The sequence below is a fragment of the Aquarana catesbeiana genome, linkage group LG02, assembly GCF_042186555.1.
Source record: "Aquarana catesbeiana isolate 2022-GZ linkage group LG02, ASM4218655v1, whole genome shotgun sequence".
Classification (NCBI taxonomy): domain Eukaryota; kingdom Metazoa; phylum Chordata; class Amphibia; order Anura; family Ranidae; genus Aquarana; species Aquarana catesbeiana.
In genome coordinates, this window is record NC_133325.1 from 33939194 (window position 1) to 33958078 (window position 18885).

The 18885-nt window shown below is 38.7% G+C and overlaps 1 protein-coding gene across 1 annotated transcript; it reads right to left on the reverse strand.

Moving 5' to 3' along the window:
• Positions 1-343: 343 nt before the first annotated feature.
• On the reverse strand, positions 344-1306 carry LOC141126485 (olfactory receptor 52B6-like). The gene has a single exon (XM_073612426.1). It carries the CDS (start codon positions 1304-1306, stop codon positions 344-346), a length of 963 nt encoding a protein of 320 aa, XP_073468527.1.
• Between the last annotated feature and the right edge of the window lie 17579 nt (positions 1307-18885).

The window sequence follows — 18885 nt, forward strand, 5'->3', positions numbered from 1 at the left end:
TGAAAAAACGTCCGTTTTTAAAACTTTTTTTTGCATTGATCCATGTCCCCTGGGGCAGGACCCAGGTCCCCAAACACTTTTTATGACAATAACTTGCATATAAGCCTTTAAAATTAGCACTTTTGATTTCTCCCATAGACTTTTAAAGGGTGTTCTGCGGCATTCGAATTTGCCGCGAACACCCCAAATTGTTCGCTGTTCGGCGAACTTGCGAACAGCCAATGTTCGAGTAGAACATGAGTTCGACTCGAACTCGAAGCTCATCCCTATTCTTGAGACATTCACAATTTCAATAACCAAAAAAAAAATAAATATTATTTTTCTCACTATTTTAGTATTCATTTTATTTTTTTATTCGGCGCAGGAGTTTCTGAAGTGCATCCACCTTTTTGAAAGGTAAAACCATTTTTGATTTCAGGGCTTCCGTTCTTACCCCAAAAATTAGAGGGTTCATGAGTGGAGGAATCAGAAAGGAAGGCATAGACAGCCCAACATCGGCACTGACAGGCAAGTTGATAGTGCCCAACCTGTGTCGGATAGCCAAAAACAAAAATCCGAGGAAGAAAATAGAAAAATTAATCAAGTGTGTTCCCAGGGTGTGCATTGCCTTCTGGCGTGACTCTTTAGATAATCTAAGACAGACAATATATATATGCACATATGAAAAGACAATGATTGACGTGAAGAAAAATGTGATCACAAGGATCATAATTATTCCATATATATTATTAACAGTGGTGTCTGTGCAGGCCAGGATAAAAATTGACATGTTATCACAGAAAACGTTCTTGATTTGTGTCCCACAAAGTGGTAGTCTCGCTGTTAAGAGAATAGAAACCAAAAGTACGATGAACAAGACTAAAGAAGAGTTGATCAACACTTTGATTACCTTTGCACTGGTCATTAAGATAGCATATTGCAGTGGGTGACACACAGCCAAATAACGGTCATACGCCATGCCTGCGAAAGTCATAATCTCCAGGTATGCATAAACCATGATGAACAAAGCTTGGGTCAGGCAGCCATCACGGGAAATGGTCTTGGTAGAAGTCAAAAGGTCCATCAACAACTTTGGAAAATATGTGGAGCTGCCAAAAATGCCGTTGAGCGCCAGGTTACAGATGAGAATGTACATGGGTTCATGAAGACTGGGGTTAGTCAATACCACAAACACAATTACAATACTCATGATCAAAATACCCAAATAGATAACACTAAGAAGAGGACAGTAAAAATATTTGAGTCCTTCTAACTCTTTAAGTCCAAGAAGCTCGAGGTCTTTCCTGATGGTGGAACCATTCTCCATTGTGACTCGCTCAGCTTAGAATAGGTGTTAAAATTTGTATCCTGGACAAAAGGCTGTTCAAACAGAATACTTGGTTAGGCAGGTCTTAAAAAACATCAGTCATAACATTGTTATGCCATTACAGTGCTATTAAACCCTAAACCAAAAATATAATATTACAGCTTACCAATCATTAGATGTGGTGACTGCATTCATCTTTTCTTCTTAGACATTTCCCCCTCAGTTTTCACCTGGTCATCTGGCCAGTAACACACCTCCTGTATTAGAGTGCCTCCGCTCTGGATGAAGGAGCACAGGGGGCACCTGTGGACAGCAGCATTGTCAGTCTGGGGGAAGGGGAGTGTTAGATGGACTAGCAGATTTAGATACACCAACAATTTGAAGCCAAACTCCAGCAGTTACAGTCAAATATATGGTATACTCCGCGCTCAGGAAAATTAAGGTTTGCAGCCCCCCCCTGTTAGGTTCCCAAGGAGACTTACATAAAATAAAGGAAAAAAGTGGGGTACGTGGCACTACCCTATTGTACCAAGTGGTGTAAAAAGTGAGTAACCTTCCACCAGTGGAGGCAAAAATACCTATGCTGTTGGAGCTAGGTTTATGTAAATATATCCATATGTGGTGGATATAAAAGTGTAGTGTGGCAAAAAAACTTTTTATATAAATTGTATATAAACTTTATATACATTTTATATAAACTTTATATAAATTAATTTTATATAAACTTTATATAAATTTTATATAAACTTTATATAAATTAATTTTATAGAAACTTTATATAAATAAATTTTATAGAAACTTTATATAAATTAATTTTATATAAATGTTATATAAACTTTATATAAATTTTATATAAATTTAAATTAAATTTTATATAAACTTTATATAAATTTTATGTAAATTTTATATAAATTAAATTTTGTATAAACTTTATAGAAACTTTATATAAATTTTATATAAACTTTATAGAAACTTTATATAAACTTTATATAAATTAAATTTTATAGAAACTTTATATAAATTTAATGTAAATTTTGTATAAATTTTATGTAAATTTTGTATAAACTTTATATAAACTTTATAGAAATTAATTTTTATATAAACTTTATAGAAATTAATTTTATATAAACTTTATAGAAATTAATTTTATATAAACTTTATAGAAATTAATTTTATAGAAATTTTATATAAACTTTATATAAATTAATTTTATATAAACTGTATATAAAATAATTTTATATAAAATAATTTTATATAAAATAATTTTATATAAATAAATTTTATATAAATTAAACTTTTCCAAAAATGTGAGCTAACATCATACATATATATTGAAGGTACTAATATAAGTGAGACCTCCAAAATGACAACAGAAAACCTTTTTTATATATAAAATGTATGTATATTAAAGTAACCAAAAATTCAATATTGTTAAAAAGTCCCAGAGCAGGGGTATATAAATAAAAATATATGAAGATATATAAACAAAGTCCTGTGCAGATTATGCGTGCAAAAACAAAAATACTATAAACCTAAAAAAACATACACAAAATTTATAGAGATAAAAATAAGGATATTCAAAAATACATGATTCATATCATAGAATAGATTACTTTTTCATAAATCGAACTGGTATGATGACTCCCTCAACAGATATAGGTGGATTCTTATGGTCAGATCATGCCCCGATATATTTGGAACTTAAAATAAGCCAACATAAAAAAAACGAGGGGGATATGGAGGTTAAATGACAATTTAATTAAAGACAAAGAATATGAAATTCATATCCGAAAAGCAATAAAGGAATTTTCATTAATACACGAAAAAGATGAAACAATTCCCATGCAATGGGAAGCATTAAAATGTGTGTTACGGGGGTTGCTCATCAAGCACAGCTCAAGATTAAAAAAAAGATAAAGAGCAAAAGAAACTTCAACTTATGATAGAAATTGAGAATTTGAAAAAAAAAAAAAACATAAACAGAGTGCTAACTCATGTGATAAAATAATTAAAAAAAAAATAAACAAATGGAATTACAAGCTGTGCTGGATGAGGAATCGCTTCGAGTAAGGGATAAAAATAGAACACAATGGTATCAATATGGAAATACAAATGGTAAAATACTAGCTAAAACAATAAGAGAACGGCAGTCCATGACCTCCATAGTAAAAATCTTAAGAACAAATGGGGATCTAGCTTACGACCCAATAGAAATATCTTAAACGTTCCACACATACTATTCCAGATTGTATAACAATAATAAACAACAAGGGAACAGAGAAAAGGAAAAGAATATGGAAGAGATTAGAAAATACATAGAGGAAACCGCTTTACCCAGATTCTCTGAGGAAACAATGGAGGATCTAGAAAAAGAAATATCATCAGAAGAGATTCAGCAAGCCATTGCTGAGCTGGTTCCCGGAAAAAGCCCGGGGCCGGACGGATATACTTCTAGATTCTATAAAGCATTCCAGGACTTAGTTATACCTATTCTTAAAAAAAAACATATAACTCTATATCCAATACACAAATCTTCGTCCCACAAAGTACAGAAGCTCACATAGTATTGATACCAAAGCCAGAGAAAGACCATACACTATGTAATAATTACAGACCAATTTCATTGTCCAACATAGATATAAGATTATATTCAAAAATTATCGCTAATAGATTAGCACCGATCTTACCTAAACATATAAAGTTAGATCAAACTGGGTTTACAAAGGGAAGAGAGAGACTAGGGATAATATAATAAAAACTTGCACATTGGTGGAATATGTTCAGAGAACTGCCATCCCGACATGTCTTCTGGCCGTTGATGTGGAAAAAGCATTTGACAGAGTGGGATGGCGGTTCTTGGAGGAAACATTAATCCAGATAGTAATGGGTCCCAAAATGCTTAGTAGGATCCTTGCATTGTACTCCAACTCAAGAGCTAAGGTAAGAGTAAATGGAATATTATCAGAATATATAAAAATATCAAGTGGAACCCGACAGGGATGCCCTTTTCCCTTTTATTATATATATTGGTAATGGAACATCTTATTACGGCAATAAGAAAAAATAAAGATATTAATGGGATAAAGATCAAAGATATAGAAATATAAGACAGCCGTATATGCAGACAATTTGTTAATATATGTAACTAATCCTATCATAATTCCAAACTTAAAGGGGTTGTAAAGGTAAACATTTTTTCACCTTAATGCATTATATGCATTAGGGTGAAAAAACTTTTGACAATACCGCCGCCCCCAGCCCCCCCGTTTTACTTACCTGACACCTCGAATCTCCGCTGCTCGTTCTCGTCATCTCTGTTGCAGCTCAGCCTGGTCGCTGATTGGCTGCAGTGGATGGATTGAAAGCAGCGCAGCCATTGGCTCGCACTGCTGTCAATCACATCCGATGACGCGGCGCGCCGGGGGGCGGGGCCGAGTGATACAGCGAGCGGCTATAGCCGCCGGCTGTATCACGGGAGCGCGCCCGCAACAACTAACCACCATGCGAGGGAGCTCGCATTAAGGTGGTTATTTCTTGCGGGGAGGAGCTGAAACAGCCGCCGAGGGACCCCAGAAGAGCAGGTTCGGGGCCACTCTGTGCAGAACGAGCTGCACAGTGAAGGTAAGTATGACATGTTAGTAATTTTAAAAAAAAAATAAAATTACCTTTACAACCCCTTTAATAAAATAATTTTTAAAAGATTTGGGGAATTGAGTAACTTTAAAGTTAATTATGATAAATCAGAGGTACTGAATATATCATTATTAAAAAAAAAAAAAGCACACTTTTGCAAAAAGATTTTCCATTTAAATGGAATCAATAAGCAATTAAATATCTAGGAATATTTATCCCGAAGGATCTGAATAAACTACAGGAGTTGAATTACAATGCAACGATCCGAAAAATAATTAAACTATTACAAAAATTTGATAAAATAACAAAAAAAATGGATATATTACCAAAGATATTATACATTTTTCAAACAGTTCCCCTAGTCCCTCCTAAGAAACTGATGATGGAACTGAGAAAAGCAATGGTGAGCTTTATTTGGGCTCATAAAACCCCTCGAAAAAAAGGGAAATTTTAATTAGAAATAAAAAAAAATTGAGGTTTTTAGCGTTACCAGATTTTACAAAATACTTACAAGCATTAACTAGCATTATTGATTGGCATCATAACAAGGAAACCAAACAATGGGTAAATCTAGAAGAGGAATTAATAGGACCACAACTTAGGTTCCTGCCTTGGATAAAACCCCATTTAAGAGCAAAAAAGAAAGAATTAACAATTTTTGTAAATGCTACATTAAAAATATGGGATACTATAATAAAAAGGGGGAAACTTTCCACTATGACTGGTCCTGACACCCTTGTTCTCCAAACCTGAATTTCCGCCAAGCCTTAGAAACCACAAATTACTTAAAATGGAATATCTTGGAGAACGCAAGGGTGGAACAGATCCTAGTGGATGGTAAACTACCAAAATTGCAGGACCTGGGACCTGAATATAAAAGCAAATGGTTACAATATTATCAATTAAAGACATTCATTGAATTAAAAATACCTTTGATAAATAGACCAAAAACAAAATTTGAGAAAATCTTAGTAGTGGAACAAGAACCAACTAAAAAATGATCAAAGATATATAAAGATATATCTTCCTATATTTCCTTAGCTCCAGTAGGCTTTATCCCGGGAAGAGAAGGTCGTGACAACACAATTAAAGCAATAAACATAAACCACTGGTTATCAACCCAAAAGAAACAGGGTTTCTTCCTCTCCCTTGATGCTGAAAAGGCGTTTGACAGAGCGTCCTGGGACTTCATTGATGCAACGTTTAAACATATAGGGATCCTACCCCAAATGAGATCATATATCAAAGTGCTATACTCAAATCCAACAGCACGAGTTTGAGTCAATGGCCACCTGTCAAACGCCTTCAACCTTCGCAATGGCACAAGACAGGGATGCCCCCTCTCACCTCTATTGTTTGTCCTCACATTAGAACCACTATTAAATAAAATTAGATCCAATCCAGACATCAAGGGTATAGAAATTCACAAACACACAGATAAAGTTGCAGCCTTTGCTGATGACATGCTTCTATTCCTCTCAGAACCCCATATCTCCTTACCCAATGTCATCCAAGATTTAGAACATTTCCAATTACTCTCAAACTTAAAAATTAATCACTCAAAATCTAGTGCCTTGAATATCACACTACCCCCAATCTCAGTAGAATTATGTAAAAAAAACTTCCCCTTTTCGTGGGCCAATCAAAGTATAACATACCTTGGAACTGAAATCCCTACAAATTTAAATGATCTCTTCAAACTCAACTATTTACCCATTCTAAAAGATACACAGGATGATTTAAAAAGATGGAATTCTCTCAATATATCTTGGTTTGGTAGAGCTTCTCTGGTCAAGATGACAATTCTACCTAGATTTTTGTACGTGATGCAAACAATTCCCATTAGACTGCCATCTTCATTCTTTAATTCCTTCCACAAAGCATGCTCTACCTTTATCTGGAGGAGCAAACCTCCCAGAATCAAATTTACTAGACTAAACTTACCCAAAAATAAAGGAGGAATAGCTCTGCCAGACCTTCAAAAATACCACCAAGCTGCTCTCCTGACACGAATAGTAGATTGGAACATTCACCATACACTTAAAGACGAGGTGACACTAGAGCAAACACTTTTCTCCCACCAAATAAACTTTCTTCTGTGAATTCGTCCAACGCACCACTCAAAAAACATCAAAGCCCACCCCCTTATAGGGCCCACACTTGAAATATTTATTAACACCTATAAAAAAAACAACCCATTTCCTTGGATGAGTCCTCTAACACCATTAAGAAACAATCCAGATTTTCTCCCAGGTACAGAAAAAAAAACTTTCTTTCCAAGTCATGGCCACACAAAGAAATTCTGGTCAAACACTTCTTTAAAAATGGAAAACTCTTATCAAGAGATGAAATAAACAAAGACAGTGACCCTCCCCAGATCTCTCAATGGAATTACATACAAATTAGACATTACCTAACCAGCAACGAGATAACCCAACACTGGACTAGACCTCTTACGACACTAGAAGACCTTTGTACAAAAACAACCCCACAGAGACATATCATTTCTATTCTCTACAACTCGCTCTTTGTGATTAATTCTGAATTCTCCAGTTTGTCATGTCAAGCTTGGGAACAAGACCCCAACCTAAACCTGTCAGAGGAAAATTGGGAAAAAATTTTTATGTACGCACATAAAGGTTCTCTTAATGTCGCCACTCAAGAATGCGGCTTTAAAATCATCACTAGATGGTATAGAACCCCCACCCTATTGCACAAATTCTCCCCTCAGACCTCTGATAGGTGTTGGAGATGCACACATGAGGAAGGCTCGATGATACACATCTGGTGGACTTGCCAGCTTATCCAAAATTTTTGGAAAATGGTTCATGAAACAGTCACGTCAATCACCTCAGAAAACTTAAGTTTTAACCCAGCACAATACCTGCTACACTACAATTCAATATCCAAAAGACAATACCTAAAGTCTCTAACTATGTTTATGATAAACGCTGCAAGACATTGTATCCCCTGCCACTGGCGCTCGAATTCTATTCCATCAAAAAAAAGAATGGTTTCGCAGAATAAACAATATAGAAAGCATAGAAGAACTCATAAGCATATCTCAGGAGAAAATAACTTCTTTTGCATCAAAATGGTATAAATGGATAGAATTCAAAAACTCTCAGGCATACAAAGCAATCAATATTTAATAACAAAACTACATTTAATAAATAAGGGTCATAAGAAGGTTCAAGAAAATAATACGGAAATAATATGTCATTTATTCACTCCCATCTCCCCTTCCCCCCCCCCCTCCATCTTTCTTCCCTCCCCATCATGACACAACTCAAGTTAGTTAATAATTACTACTTCATTTCAAGATTTCCTTGATGCTACCTGAAAATATAATTAACATAAAAAAAAAATTGTTTTTGTAACTGTATACAACCATATGTATCCATATACTGTCCTTAACTGTATTTAATCCAAATGTCATATGTACTACTTTTATGCAAATGTACCACTACAACGGTGTTATGTCATTACATGTTCAATCAATAAAAACTTTTGTTAAACAAAAAAAACAAAACAAAGAATACCCAATCACATGCAAGGAAAATAAAAAAAACTAGAAACTAGTAACCAAAAATTCAATATTGTTATGGGACTTTATTTATATATCTTTATATATTTTTATCTATATTTATATACCCCTGCTCTGGGACTTTTTAACAATATTGAATTTTTGGTTACTTTAATATATATATATTTTTTTCTGTTATGTCATTTTGGAGGTCTCACTTATATTAGTACCTTCAATATATATGTATAATGTTAGCTCACATTTTTGGTTTATTAGATATGGCTATACACTACATATTTTTCCACATCCTTGTTTGACGGAATATACATATTTGTTTATATGTGCACATAGGCACCCTTTTTCTTTTATAAAACAATACTAGTGCAGCGCAAATATTAATAAAAGAAGTCCTTGTGAACACATAAATGATCAATTCCTCTTGGCAAAGGGAGGCTGATCCTTTTCCATAAGGCACCAATAATCTCCACTTCAATCATAAGAATGCGCTTACCGGAAAAGGTGGGTTAATGAATGAGCCCCTCCCAGTCAGGAGCAGTCTGCAATCAGTCTGGTGAAAGGAGCAGCCATTTCTTCCCAACAAAAGGTAGATCTCCAACTTTCCAGGATTGCCTATGTCAACAGTTGATCATTGCTGTGCTGTGTAGTTTGCAACTAATAAAGTTCATCTTTAAGGTCTATCTTATTTAATAGATCTTTGCTGGTAGAAAAAGGTTTATGTGCTTCTGCCTTGGAGAGATGATTTTTGGTAGACATGTGCACACTGAAATATTTCGTTTCGGAATTTCGTTTTCGTCCTAAAAATAAATTTATTTAGTTACTCCCGAAATTCGTTTTTATGTATTTAGTTTTTCGTTAAAAATTGCATTCGTCCGAAAATCCAAATTAAGGTCGAATCTGTCATTGAAGGCTTATGGTGTCTGTCGAATGTTCAAAGAAGATTCGACGGAGCAGCTAAACTGTACGACGCTGTATAGTTTACCTGCTCCGTCGAATCTTCTTAGAACTTTCAACAGACACCATAAGCCAAAGTACGTGTGTACTTAGTTCTAGCTATTTTACTGCTCCTCCTCTTTGGTTACAATCAGTCAATAACATTCATCATCATCATTATTTTTATTTATCTTTTCTCCCCTACGTCGAATCTTTTCTCCCCTACGTCGAATCTCTTCTCTCTATGTCGAATCTTTTCTCCCCTACGTCGAATCTTTTCTCTCTATGTCGAATCTTTTCTCTCTATGTAGAATAGCCTTGGACTAATAGAGTTAAGGTTAGGCACATTCGACCACAGGTTTGATGGACACAGATTGTTATTGTCATCATCATGTCGAATCTCCTATCTATATCGAACTGTTGTAGCAACGAAAACGAAAATTAAGCATTTGTTTATGTCGGATCTTTCGTTTTTCGGATTCTGCACTTTCGTTATCGTTTGTTAAAACGATAACGAAAATACCTGAAATTCGGACGAAAATGCATTCGGACGAAAACGAATGCACATGTCTAATTTTTGGTGACCACAGAGGAGATCCAGAAAGGCTGCACAGCATCCATCCAGTCCGTATGGAATCCATGCTCGTATGACCTCCTGTAATTAAGAGGTCCACCTTTTCCGGTAAGCGCATTCTTATGATTGAAGTGGAGATTATTGGTGCCTTATGGAAAATGATCAGCCTCCCTTTGCCAAGAGGAATTGATCATTTGTGTGTTCACAAGGACTTCTTTTATTAATATTTGCGCTGCACTAGTATTTTTTTTATAGTTTGTTATTTAGGTTGTTGAATCCTTATAGTGTTCAGCTTGCATTCCTTTTTATTTTACAGTTTGCGCTGATTGTCTTTAGTTTATTACCCTTTTTCTTTTCACTTGGCACGGTTTTTGCCACACTACACTTTTATATCCACCACATATGGATATATTTACATAAACCTAGCTTCAACAGCATAGGTATTTTTGCCTCCACTGGTGGGAGGTTACTCACTTTTTACACCACTTGGTACAATAGGGTAGCGCCACGTACCCCACTTTTTTCCTTTATTCCAGCAGTTACAGTAACCGTTTTTTTTTTTTTTCTTTGGGATAAAGGTTTTACGTGAATAAAAAAAAATCTGATTATTGTAAACACCCATGTCAGTGGTAAATGGTTTGTCTCAATACTCTTAACTGATACAATTACAGGAAAGCGAGTTCTTTTAAAAAAAACACAATTACTGGCCAGATCACCAGGTGAAAATAAAAGAAAGAAAGCTTACAAAACCAAACAAAAAAAACAAACAAATGCAGCCATCACACCTAAGAGAATTGGTAAGCTGCCATATAATACATGTTTGCTTTTGGGTTTAACCACTTCAATGGATTTTGCAAAAGCATGTGACACAGTTCCCCATAAACGTTTACTGTACAAAATAAGGTGCGTTGGCATGGACCATAGGGTGAGTACATGGATTGAAAACTGGCTACAAGGGCGAGTTCAGAGGGTGGTGATAAATGGGGAGTACTCGGAATGGTCAGGGGTGGGTAGTGGGGTCCCCCAGGGTTCTGTGCTGGGACCAGTCCTATTTAATTTGTTCATAAATGACCTGGAGGATGGGATAAACAGTTCAATCTCTGTATTTGTGGACGATACTAAGCTAAGCAGGGCAATAATTTCTCTGCAGGATGTGGAAACCTTGCAAGAAGATCTGAACAAATTAATGGGGTGGGCGACTACATGGCAAATGAGGTTTAATGTAGAAAAATGTAAAATAATGCATTTGGGTGGCAAAAATATGAATGCAATCTATACGCTGGGGGGAGAACCTCTGGGGGAATCTAGGATGGAAAAGGACCTGGGGGTCCTAGTAGATGATAGGCTCAGCAATGGCATGCAATGCCAAGCTGCTGCTAACAAAGCAAACAGAATATTGGCATGTATTAAAAGGGGGATCAACTCCAGAGATAAAACGATAATTCTCCCGCTCTACAAGACTCTGGTCCGGCCGCACCTAGAGTATGCTGTCCAGTTCTGGACACCAGTCCTCAGGAAGGATGTACTGGAAATGGAGCGAGTACAAAGAAGGGCAACAAAGCTAATAAAGGGTCTGGAGGATATTAGTTATGAAGAAAGGTTACGAGCAATGAACTTATTCTCTCTGGAGAAGAGACGCTTGAGAGGGGATATGATTTCAATATACAAATACCGGACTGTTGACCACACAATAGGGAGAAAACTTTTTCGCAGGAGGGAGTTTAATAAGACACACGGCCACAAATTAAAATTAGAAGAAAAGAGGTTTAACCTTCAAGTGATTGTAAGGGTTCGTTTTTTTTTTGTTTTTTTTTTAAAAAACAAACATAACATACTTACCTGCTCTTCTGGGGTCCCTCGGCAGCTGTCGCGGCTCCTCCCCGCATCAGATAACCCCCTAGGAGAAGCGTTCTCCTGTGGGATTACCTTGCGGGCGTGTTCCCGAGTCCAGCATTCGGCGTCCATAGAGGCTGAATGCAGGTCTCGGCCCGCCCCTCCGGCGCCCGCATCATTAGATTTGATTGACAGCAGCGGGAGCCAATGGCTGCGCTACTACCAATCTATCCAATCAAGAGCCGAGAACCCTGGGCAGAGAGACAGTGCGTCCCCGTGGGTCAAGTTCCAGGGCTCAGGTAAGTAAAACGGGGGCCTGGGGGGCCGGTCAATGCCAGGTGTTTTTTCACCTTAATGCATAGAATGCATTAAGGTGAAAAAAAAAAAAAAATTTACAACACCTTTAAACTACGTAGAGGGTTCTTTACTGTAAGAGCAGCGAGGATGTGGAATTCTCTTCCACAGGCGGTGGTCTCAGCGGGGAGCATCGATAGTTTCAAAAAACTATTGAATAAGCACCTGAACGACCGCAACATACAGGGATATACAATGTAATACTGACATATAATCACACACATAGGTTGGACTTGTGTCTTTTTTCAACCTCACCTACTATGTAATACCGAACACTTTCAGCCCCTTCCTGCCCAGGCCAATTTTTCGGCTTTCAGCGCTGTCGCACTTTGAATGACAATTGTGCAGTCATGCAACACTGTACCCTTATGACATTTTTATCATTCATTTATTATTATTTTTTAATTTATTTTTTAATTTTATGATTTTTTTTTTTTTGGTGGGATTTAATCACCACTGGGGTTTTTATTTTTTGCTAAACAGACCAAAAAAGACAGAAAAAGTTAGGAAAAAAAACCTTATTCTTTGTTTCTGTTTTACAATTTTGCAAATAAGTAATTTTTTGTCTTCACTGTTGTGTGCTGATGAGGCTGCTTTGATGGGCACTGATGAGGCAGCACTGATGGGCACTGATGATCAGTGTAAATGTCACCCGTAACTGCAAAGCCAGCTATCGACTTTCTTTTCCTCAGACACTGACAGCGCTGAAGAAAGGAAATGCTGATAACTGGCATTTATTTGTGATTGGACACAGCTGATCACATAGTAAAGAGCCTATGTCATTGGCTCATTACCCTCCGAGGGACACAGCTCACCACTGATCGCCGCTCTGCACGCCCCCCGGTGCCACATCCCGGGAACAACTTAGAAGGAGCAAAAAACTATGGAAGGGACTTTGAAGGCACCAGTAAAAACCAGTAATGGAATACGATGCAAAAAAGTTTATTATATAATAAGTTAAAGACCAATATATGGATGAAAATTCATACAGACAATATATTCTGTATGGAAGCAAGAACATAGAGATCTCCATCCATCACGAAAGCATTGAAACCCAAGAATTACCTGGAAATGTCTTGGTGGTGTCTGCACAAATTCAGTCTCCAACCGACACATTTTTTTTCTCTATTTTATTTGTTGGTTCTTATATACTTTACAGAATCTTTACATTGCATCAAAGAACCCCCCCCGAAGAAGACTTGGCACATTGAAATGCGTAGGGGTCCCTCTTGGGTTTCAATGCAAAAAAATACACTAACAATTTGTGTTAAAAACAGAGGTTTTAGCTGCACGACATTTGTGATCATATATGGAAAAAAAACACTTCCTCATCAAAGCCCCTCTGTATAGTGCAGTCATCTCTAATCTATGAGTGTTTCCATGTTGAAGCATACACAGACCAGCCATAACGTTATGAACACCCACCTAAACCTGAGTAGGTCCTCATTTTGCTGCCAAAACAGCCCTGACCCATCGAGACATGGACTCCACTAGACAAAGAATCTCACTACCTCCGCTGGCTTGCCTTCTTTCTATACTGCATCCTGGTGTCATCTCTTCCCCAGGTAAGTGATTCACACACACCTAGGCATCCACATTAGGTAAAAGAAAATAAACATGATTCATCAGACCAGGTCACCTTCTTCCATTGCTTCATAGTTCAGTTCTGACGCTCACGCGCCTATTGTAGGCACTTTTAGTTGTGGACACGGGTCAGCAGGGACACCCTGACCGGTCTGCAGCTACACAGACTGCCACACAAACACACTGCCACACAAATTGCCATGCTCTGTGTGTTCTGACACCTTTCTATCAGAAGCAGCATTACCTTTTTCAGCAGTCTGAGCTCCAGTAGCTCTTCTATTGGATTGGACTACAGAGGCCAGCCTTCGCTCCCCATCTCCATCAACAAACCTTGGCCGCCCATGACCCCGTCGCTGGTTCTCCTTCCTTGAACCACTTTTGGTTGGTCCTGACCACTGCAGACCTGGAACATCCCACAAGAGCTGCAGTTTTGGAGCTGCTCCGGCCCAGTTGTCTAGGCCAGTGGTTCTCGACCTCAGTCCTCAAGTACCCCCAACAGGCCATGTTTGCAGGTTTTCCTTTATCTTGCACAAGAGCTTTAAATCACAGTCAATGGCTTGGTATTTTGGGCAGCTATTTTATCTAAGAGAAATTCCCAAAACGTGGCCCGTTGGGGTACTTGAGGACGGAGATTAAGAACCACGGTCTAGGCATTGTAAATTGGCCCTTGTCAAACTCACTCAAATCCTTCCTATGGCCAAGTTTTCTGCTTTCAACACATCAACTTCAGGGATAATATGTTCACTTGCTGCCTAATATATCCCACCCACTTTCAGATGTCGTTGTAATGAAACAATTAACGTTATTCACTTTACCTGTCAGTGGTCTTTTTGTTGTGGCTGATTGGTGTATATACAGTCAGGTCCATAAATATTGGGACATCGACAGCTTTAATTTGAGGGTATTTACATCCAAATCAGGTGTAATAGGAATTACAACAGTTTGTATATGTGCCTCCCACTTTTTAAGGGACCAAAAGTAATGGGACAGATTAACAATCATCCATCAAACTTTCACTTTTTAATACTTGGTTGCAAATCCTTTGCAGTCAATTACAGCCTGAAGTCTGGAACACATAGACACTGGACGCTGGGTTTCATCCCTGGTGATGCTCTGCCAGGCCTCTACTGCAACTGTCTTTAGTTCCTGCTTGTTCTTGGGGCATTTTCCCTTCAGTTTTGTCTTCAGCAAGTGAAATGCATGCTCAATCGGATTCAGGTCAGGTGCTTGACTTGGCCATTGCATAACATTTCATTGCTTTCCCTTAAAAAACTCTTTGGTTGCTTTCGCAGTATGGTTCGGGTCATTGTCAATCTGCACTGTGAAGCGCCAGCCAATGAGTTCTGAAGCATTTTGCTGAATATGAGCAGATAATATTGCCCGAAACACTTCAGAATTCATCCTGCTGCTTTTGTCAGCAGTCGCATCATCAATAAATACAAGAGAACCAGTTCCATCGGCAGCCATACATGCCCACGCCATGACACTACCACCACCATGCTTCACTGATGAGGTGGTATGCTTTGGATCATGAGCAGTTCCTTTCCTTCTCCATACTCTTCTCTTCCCATCACTCTGGTACAAGTTGATCTTGGTCTCATCTATCCATAGGATGTTGTTCCAGAACTGTGAAGGCTTTTTTAGATGTTGTTTGGCAAACTCTAATCTGGTCTTCCTGTTTTTGAGGCTCACCAATGGTTTACATCTTGTGGTGAACCCTCTGTATTCACTCTGGTGAAGTCTTCTCTTGATTTTTGACTTTGACACACATACACCTACCTCCTGGAGAGTGTTCTTGATCTGGTCAACTGTTGTGAAAGGTGTTTTCTTCACCAGGGAAAGAATTCTTCGGTCATCCACCACAGTTGTTTTCCGTGGTCTTCCGGGTCTTTTGGTGTTGCTGAGCTCACCGTGCTTCACTGATAGTGACAGCTCTTTGGATCTCATATTGAAAGTTGACAGCAACAGATTCCAAACGCAAATAGCACACTTAAATGAACTCTGGACCTTTTATCTGCTCCTTGTAAATGGGATAATGAGGAAATAACACACACCTGGCCATGGAACAGCTGAGCAGCCAATTATCCCATTACTTTTGGTCCCTAAAAAAGTGGGAGGCACATATACAAACTGTTGTAATTCCTATACCATTCACCTGATTTGGATGTAAATACCCTCAAATTAAAGCTGAAAGTCTGCAGTTAAAGCACATATTGCTCGTTTCATTTCCAATCCATTGTGGTGGTGTATAGAGCCAAAAAGATTAGAATTGTGTCGATGTCCCAATATTTATGGACCTGACTGTAGCAATAGATGAATTAAAGTGGTTGTGAACCTTTTTGGTGACTTTTACCTATAGGTAAGCCTATAGGTAGTGGAAATATCTCCTAAACGTATGCCGTTTAGGAGATATTTCACTTGTAGTGCGCTGATGTCGTCATCAGTGCATGCGCTGTGAAGAAATGGACCACCGTGCTGTTTCTTCCCCCCAGCGTGTGCCGTGACTGACGGCTCCCACACGCATGCGCGGGAGTGATGTCATGCGACTCCGGCCAGTCACAGAGCCGGAGTCCATGGCCCCAGAAGGAAGAGGGGCGAAGATGGACGCAGCCTGCTCAAGGGACAGCGTGGGTTTCATTTGCAGGTAAGTGTCATATAACGGGCTAGTATCCGATGCATACTAGCCCATTATGCTTTTTATTTGCAGGCCCTGCGGGGAGCAAAAGAGGAAGTAAACCCCGATGGCTTTAAGGGCATGTAGGTCTGGAGGGGGCCCATTCCTCTATGAAGCTGCAGGGATCCAACAGAAGCCCAGCAGAGAAAAATGACATCTGATAGCATCTGATGTGTCCCCGTGCCATATCCAGCAAACTAAACAGCAATGGGGCTTGCCCTAGGCCTAACCATATGCAGGGGCCCTAACTTTCAAGTCAAAATTAAAGAGAACCTTTTTCTTTGTTCATTGAGGGCAAAGTGACAGGCCCTCTTGATTAAGCACTCCCTCACCCATTGATATATCTGCTTGATTGCCCACTGCTCTGCTCTGCTCACTACATCTGACAAAGGGGAGCATGTGGCCAATGAGTATTGGGGGGGGGTGTTGCGGGTACCTTACCCAAGAATGAGTCAAGTGACAGATTCTCTTTAACGTGGTTCTAAAGTCAAAAGGTGTTCCACCATCTGGACCCTTTTACCCCCTTCCAGTCCAGGCTACTTTTCAGATTTCAGCGCTGTCACACTTTGAAGGACAATTACTCAGTCATGCAACACCCAAATTAATTTTATGGCATTTTTAGATAGAGCTTTCTTTTGGTGGTATTTATTCACCCCTGGGTTTTTTATTTTTTGCTATACAAGCGAAGAAATGCCGAAAATTTTGAAAGAAAACATTTCTGTTATAACTTTTGCAAATAAATACCGTATTTATCAGCGTATAACACACGCCGGCGTATAACACACACCCCAAGTTTAGGAGGGAATTATAAGGAAAAAAATGTTTTAAGGAAAAAACTTACATTTAAATGCCCATCAATGCAGCCTTGCACAGCGTCCATCTGCATGCTTGTCCAGTGTCATTTGCAGCCTTGAAGTTAGCAGTATTGGTGTCATTTGCAGCCTTGCAGTCAGCAGCCTTGGTGTCATTTGTAGCCTTGCAGTCAGCAGCCTTGGTGTCATTTGCAGCCTTATCAGTGTCCATTTGCAGCCTTGCAGCTTTGCCAGTGCCAATCTGAAGCTTTTCTGTGTCCTTTTGCAGCCCTGCCCAGGCTGCAGTTAAACTGCAGTGACATGTCAGTGTCACTGCAGTTTGAAAATGGCGCCGAAATCCACAGAGCCGGTCCTCGGCTCTTCTCAGCCGCGATCGTTCTCTTTCGGCCACTTTCGGCCACTTTCGGCTCCACTCGTAGTCCCGCCCGGGATGGGCGTGACTGTGAGCGGAGCTAGCCAAACCTAGCCGAGTACACTCGGCTAGGTTCGGGCGGCGCTCGAGTGAAGCCGAAAGTGGGCAAGAAGAGCCGAGGACCGGCTCTGTGTATTTCGACGCCGGCGGCGCCATTTTCAAATCGTGGTCGGCGATCGCTTCACTCAGTCAGTGGGGGATCGCGTATAACACGCACCCGCAATTTTCCCCTGATTTTAAGGGGAAAAAAGTGCGTGTTATACGCCGATAAATACGGTAATCTTTCCTCATGAATTTGGGCCAAAATGGATTCTGATACATTTCTTTGATGAAAAAAAAGCAAATAGGTGTAAATTATTTAGTCTGCCTGAAAGTTATAGAGTCTACAAACTATGGTATCTCTATTTGAAAATTGAAAATTGATCAATTCTGAGGTATTGACAGCTAATTTCTTGAGGCCCTAAACTGTAAATACCCCTACAATGACCCCTTTTTGGAAAGCAGTCTTAGGTATTTAGTGAGAAGGCATAGTACATTTCTGGAAGTCGTAATTTTTTGGCACAATTCTTTGGAAAATTATTAAAGTTAATAAAATGTTTTATTTTATTTTGTTATTATTTTATATTCTATTGGCATTTTATGAAGTTAAATCTCACACACAGCATAGGCACACTTATAATTACACTCCAAAACACATTCTGCTACTCCTCCTGAGTATGCGGGTACCACATGTGTGAGACTTTCTCACAGCCTAGTCACATATTAGAGAGGCACCAACATCCAAGTAGCACCTTCAGGCTTTCTAGGGGCAAAAATCACACATCTAATTTCCTGACTACCTCTCAAATTTTTGAGGCCCTGGAGCACCAGAACAATGGAAATGACCACATTTTGGAAAGCAAACACCCCAAAGTATTTTCTAAGAGGCATAATGAATCTTTTGGAAATGTCACATGTGTGAGACTTTCTCACAGCCTAGTCACATATTAGAGAGGCTCAACATCCAAGTAGCACCTTCAGGCTTTCTAGGGGCAAAAATCACACATCTAATTTCCTGACTACCTCTCAAATTTTTGAGGCCCTGGAGCACCAGAACAATGGAAATGACCAAATTTTGGAAAGCAAACACCCCAAAGTATTTTCTAAGAGGCATAATGAATCTTTTGGAAATGTCATTTTTTTTTTAATCACAAGTTTTTGGAAAATGGGAAAAGAAGATTAAGTTG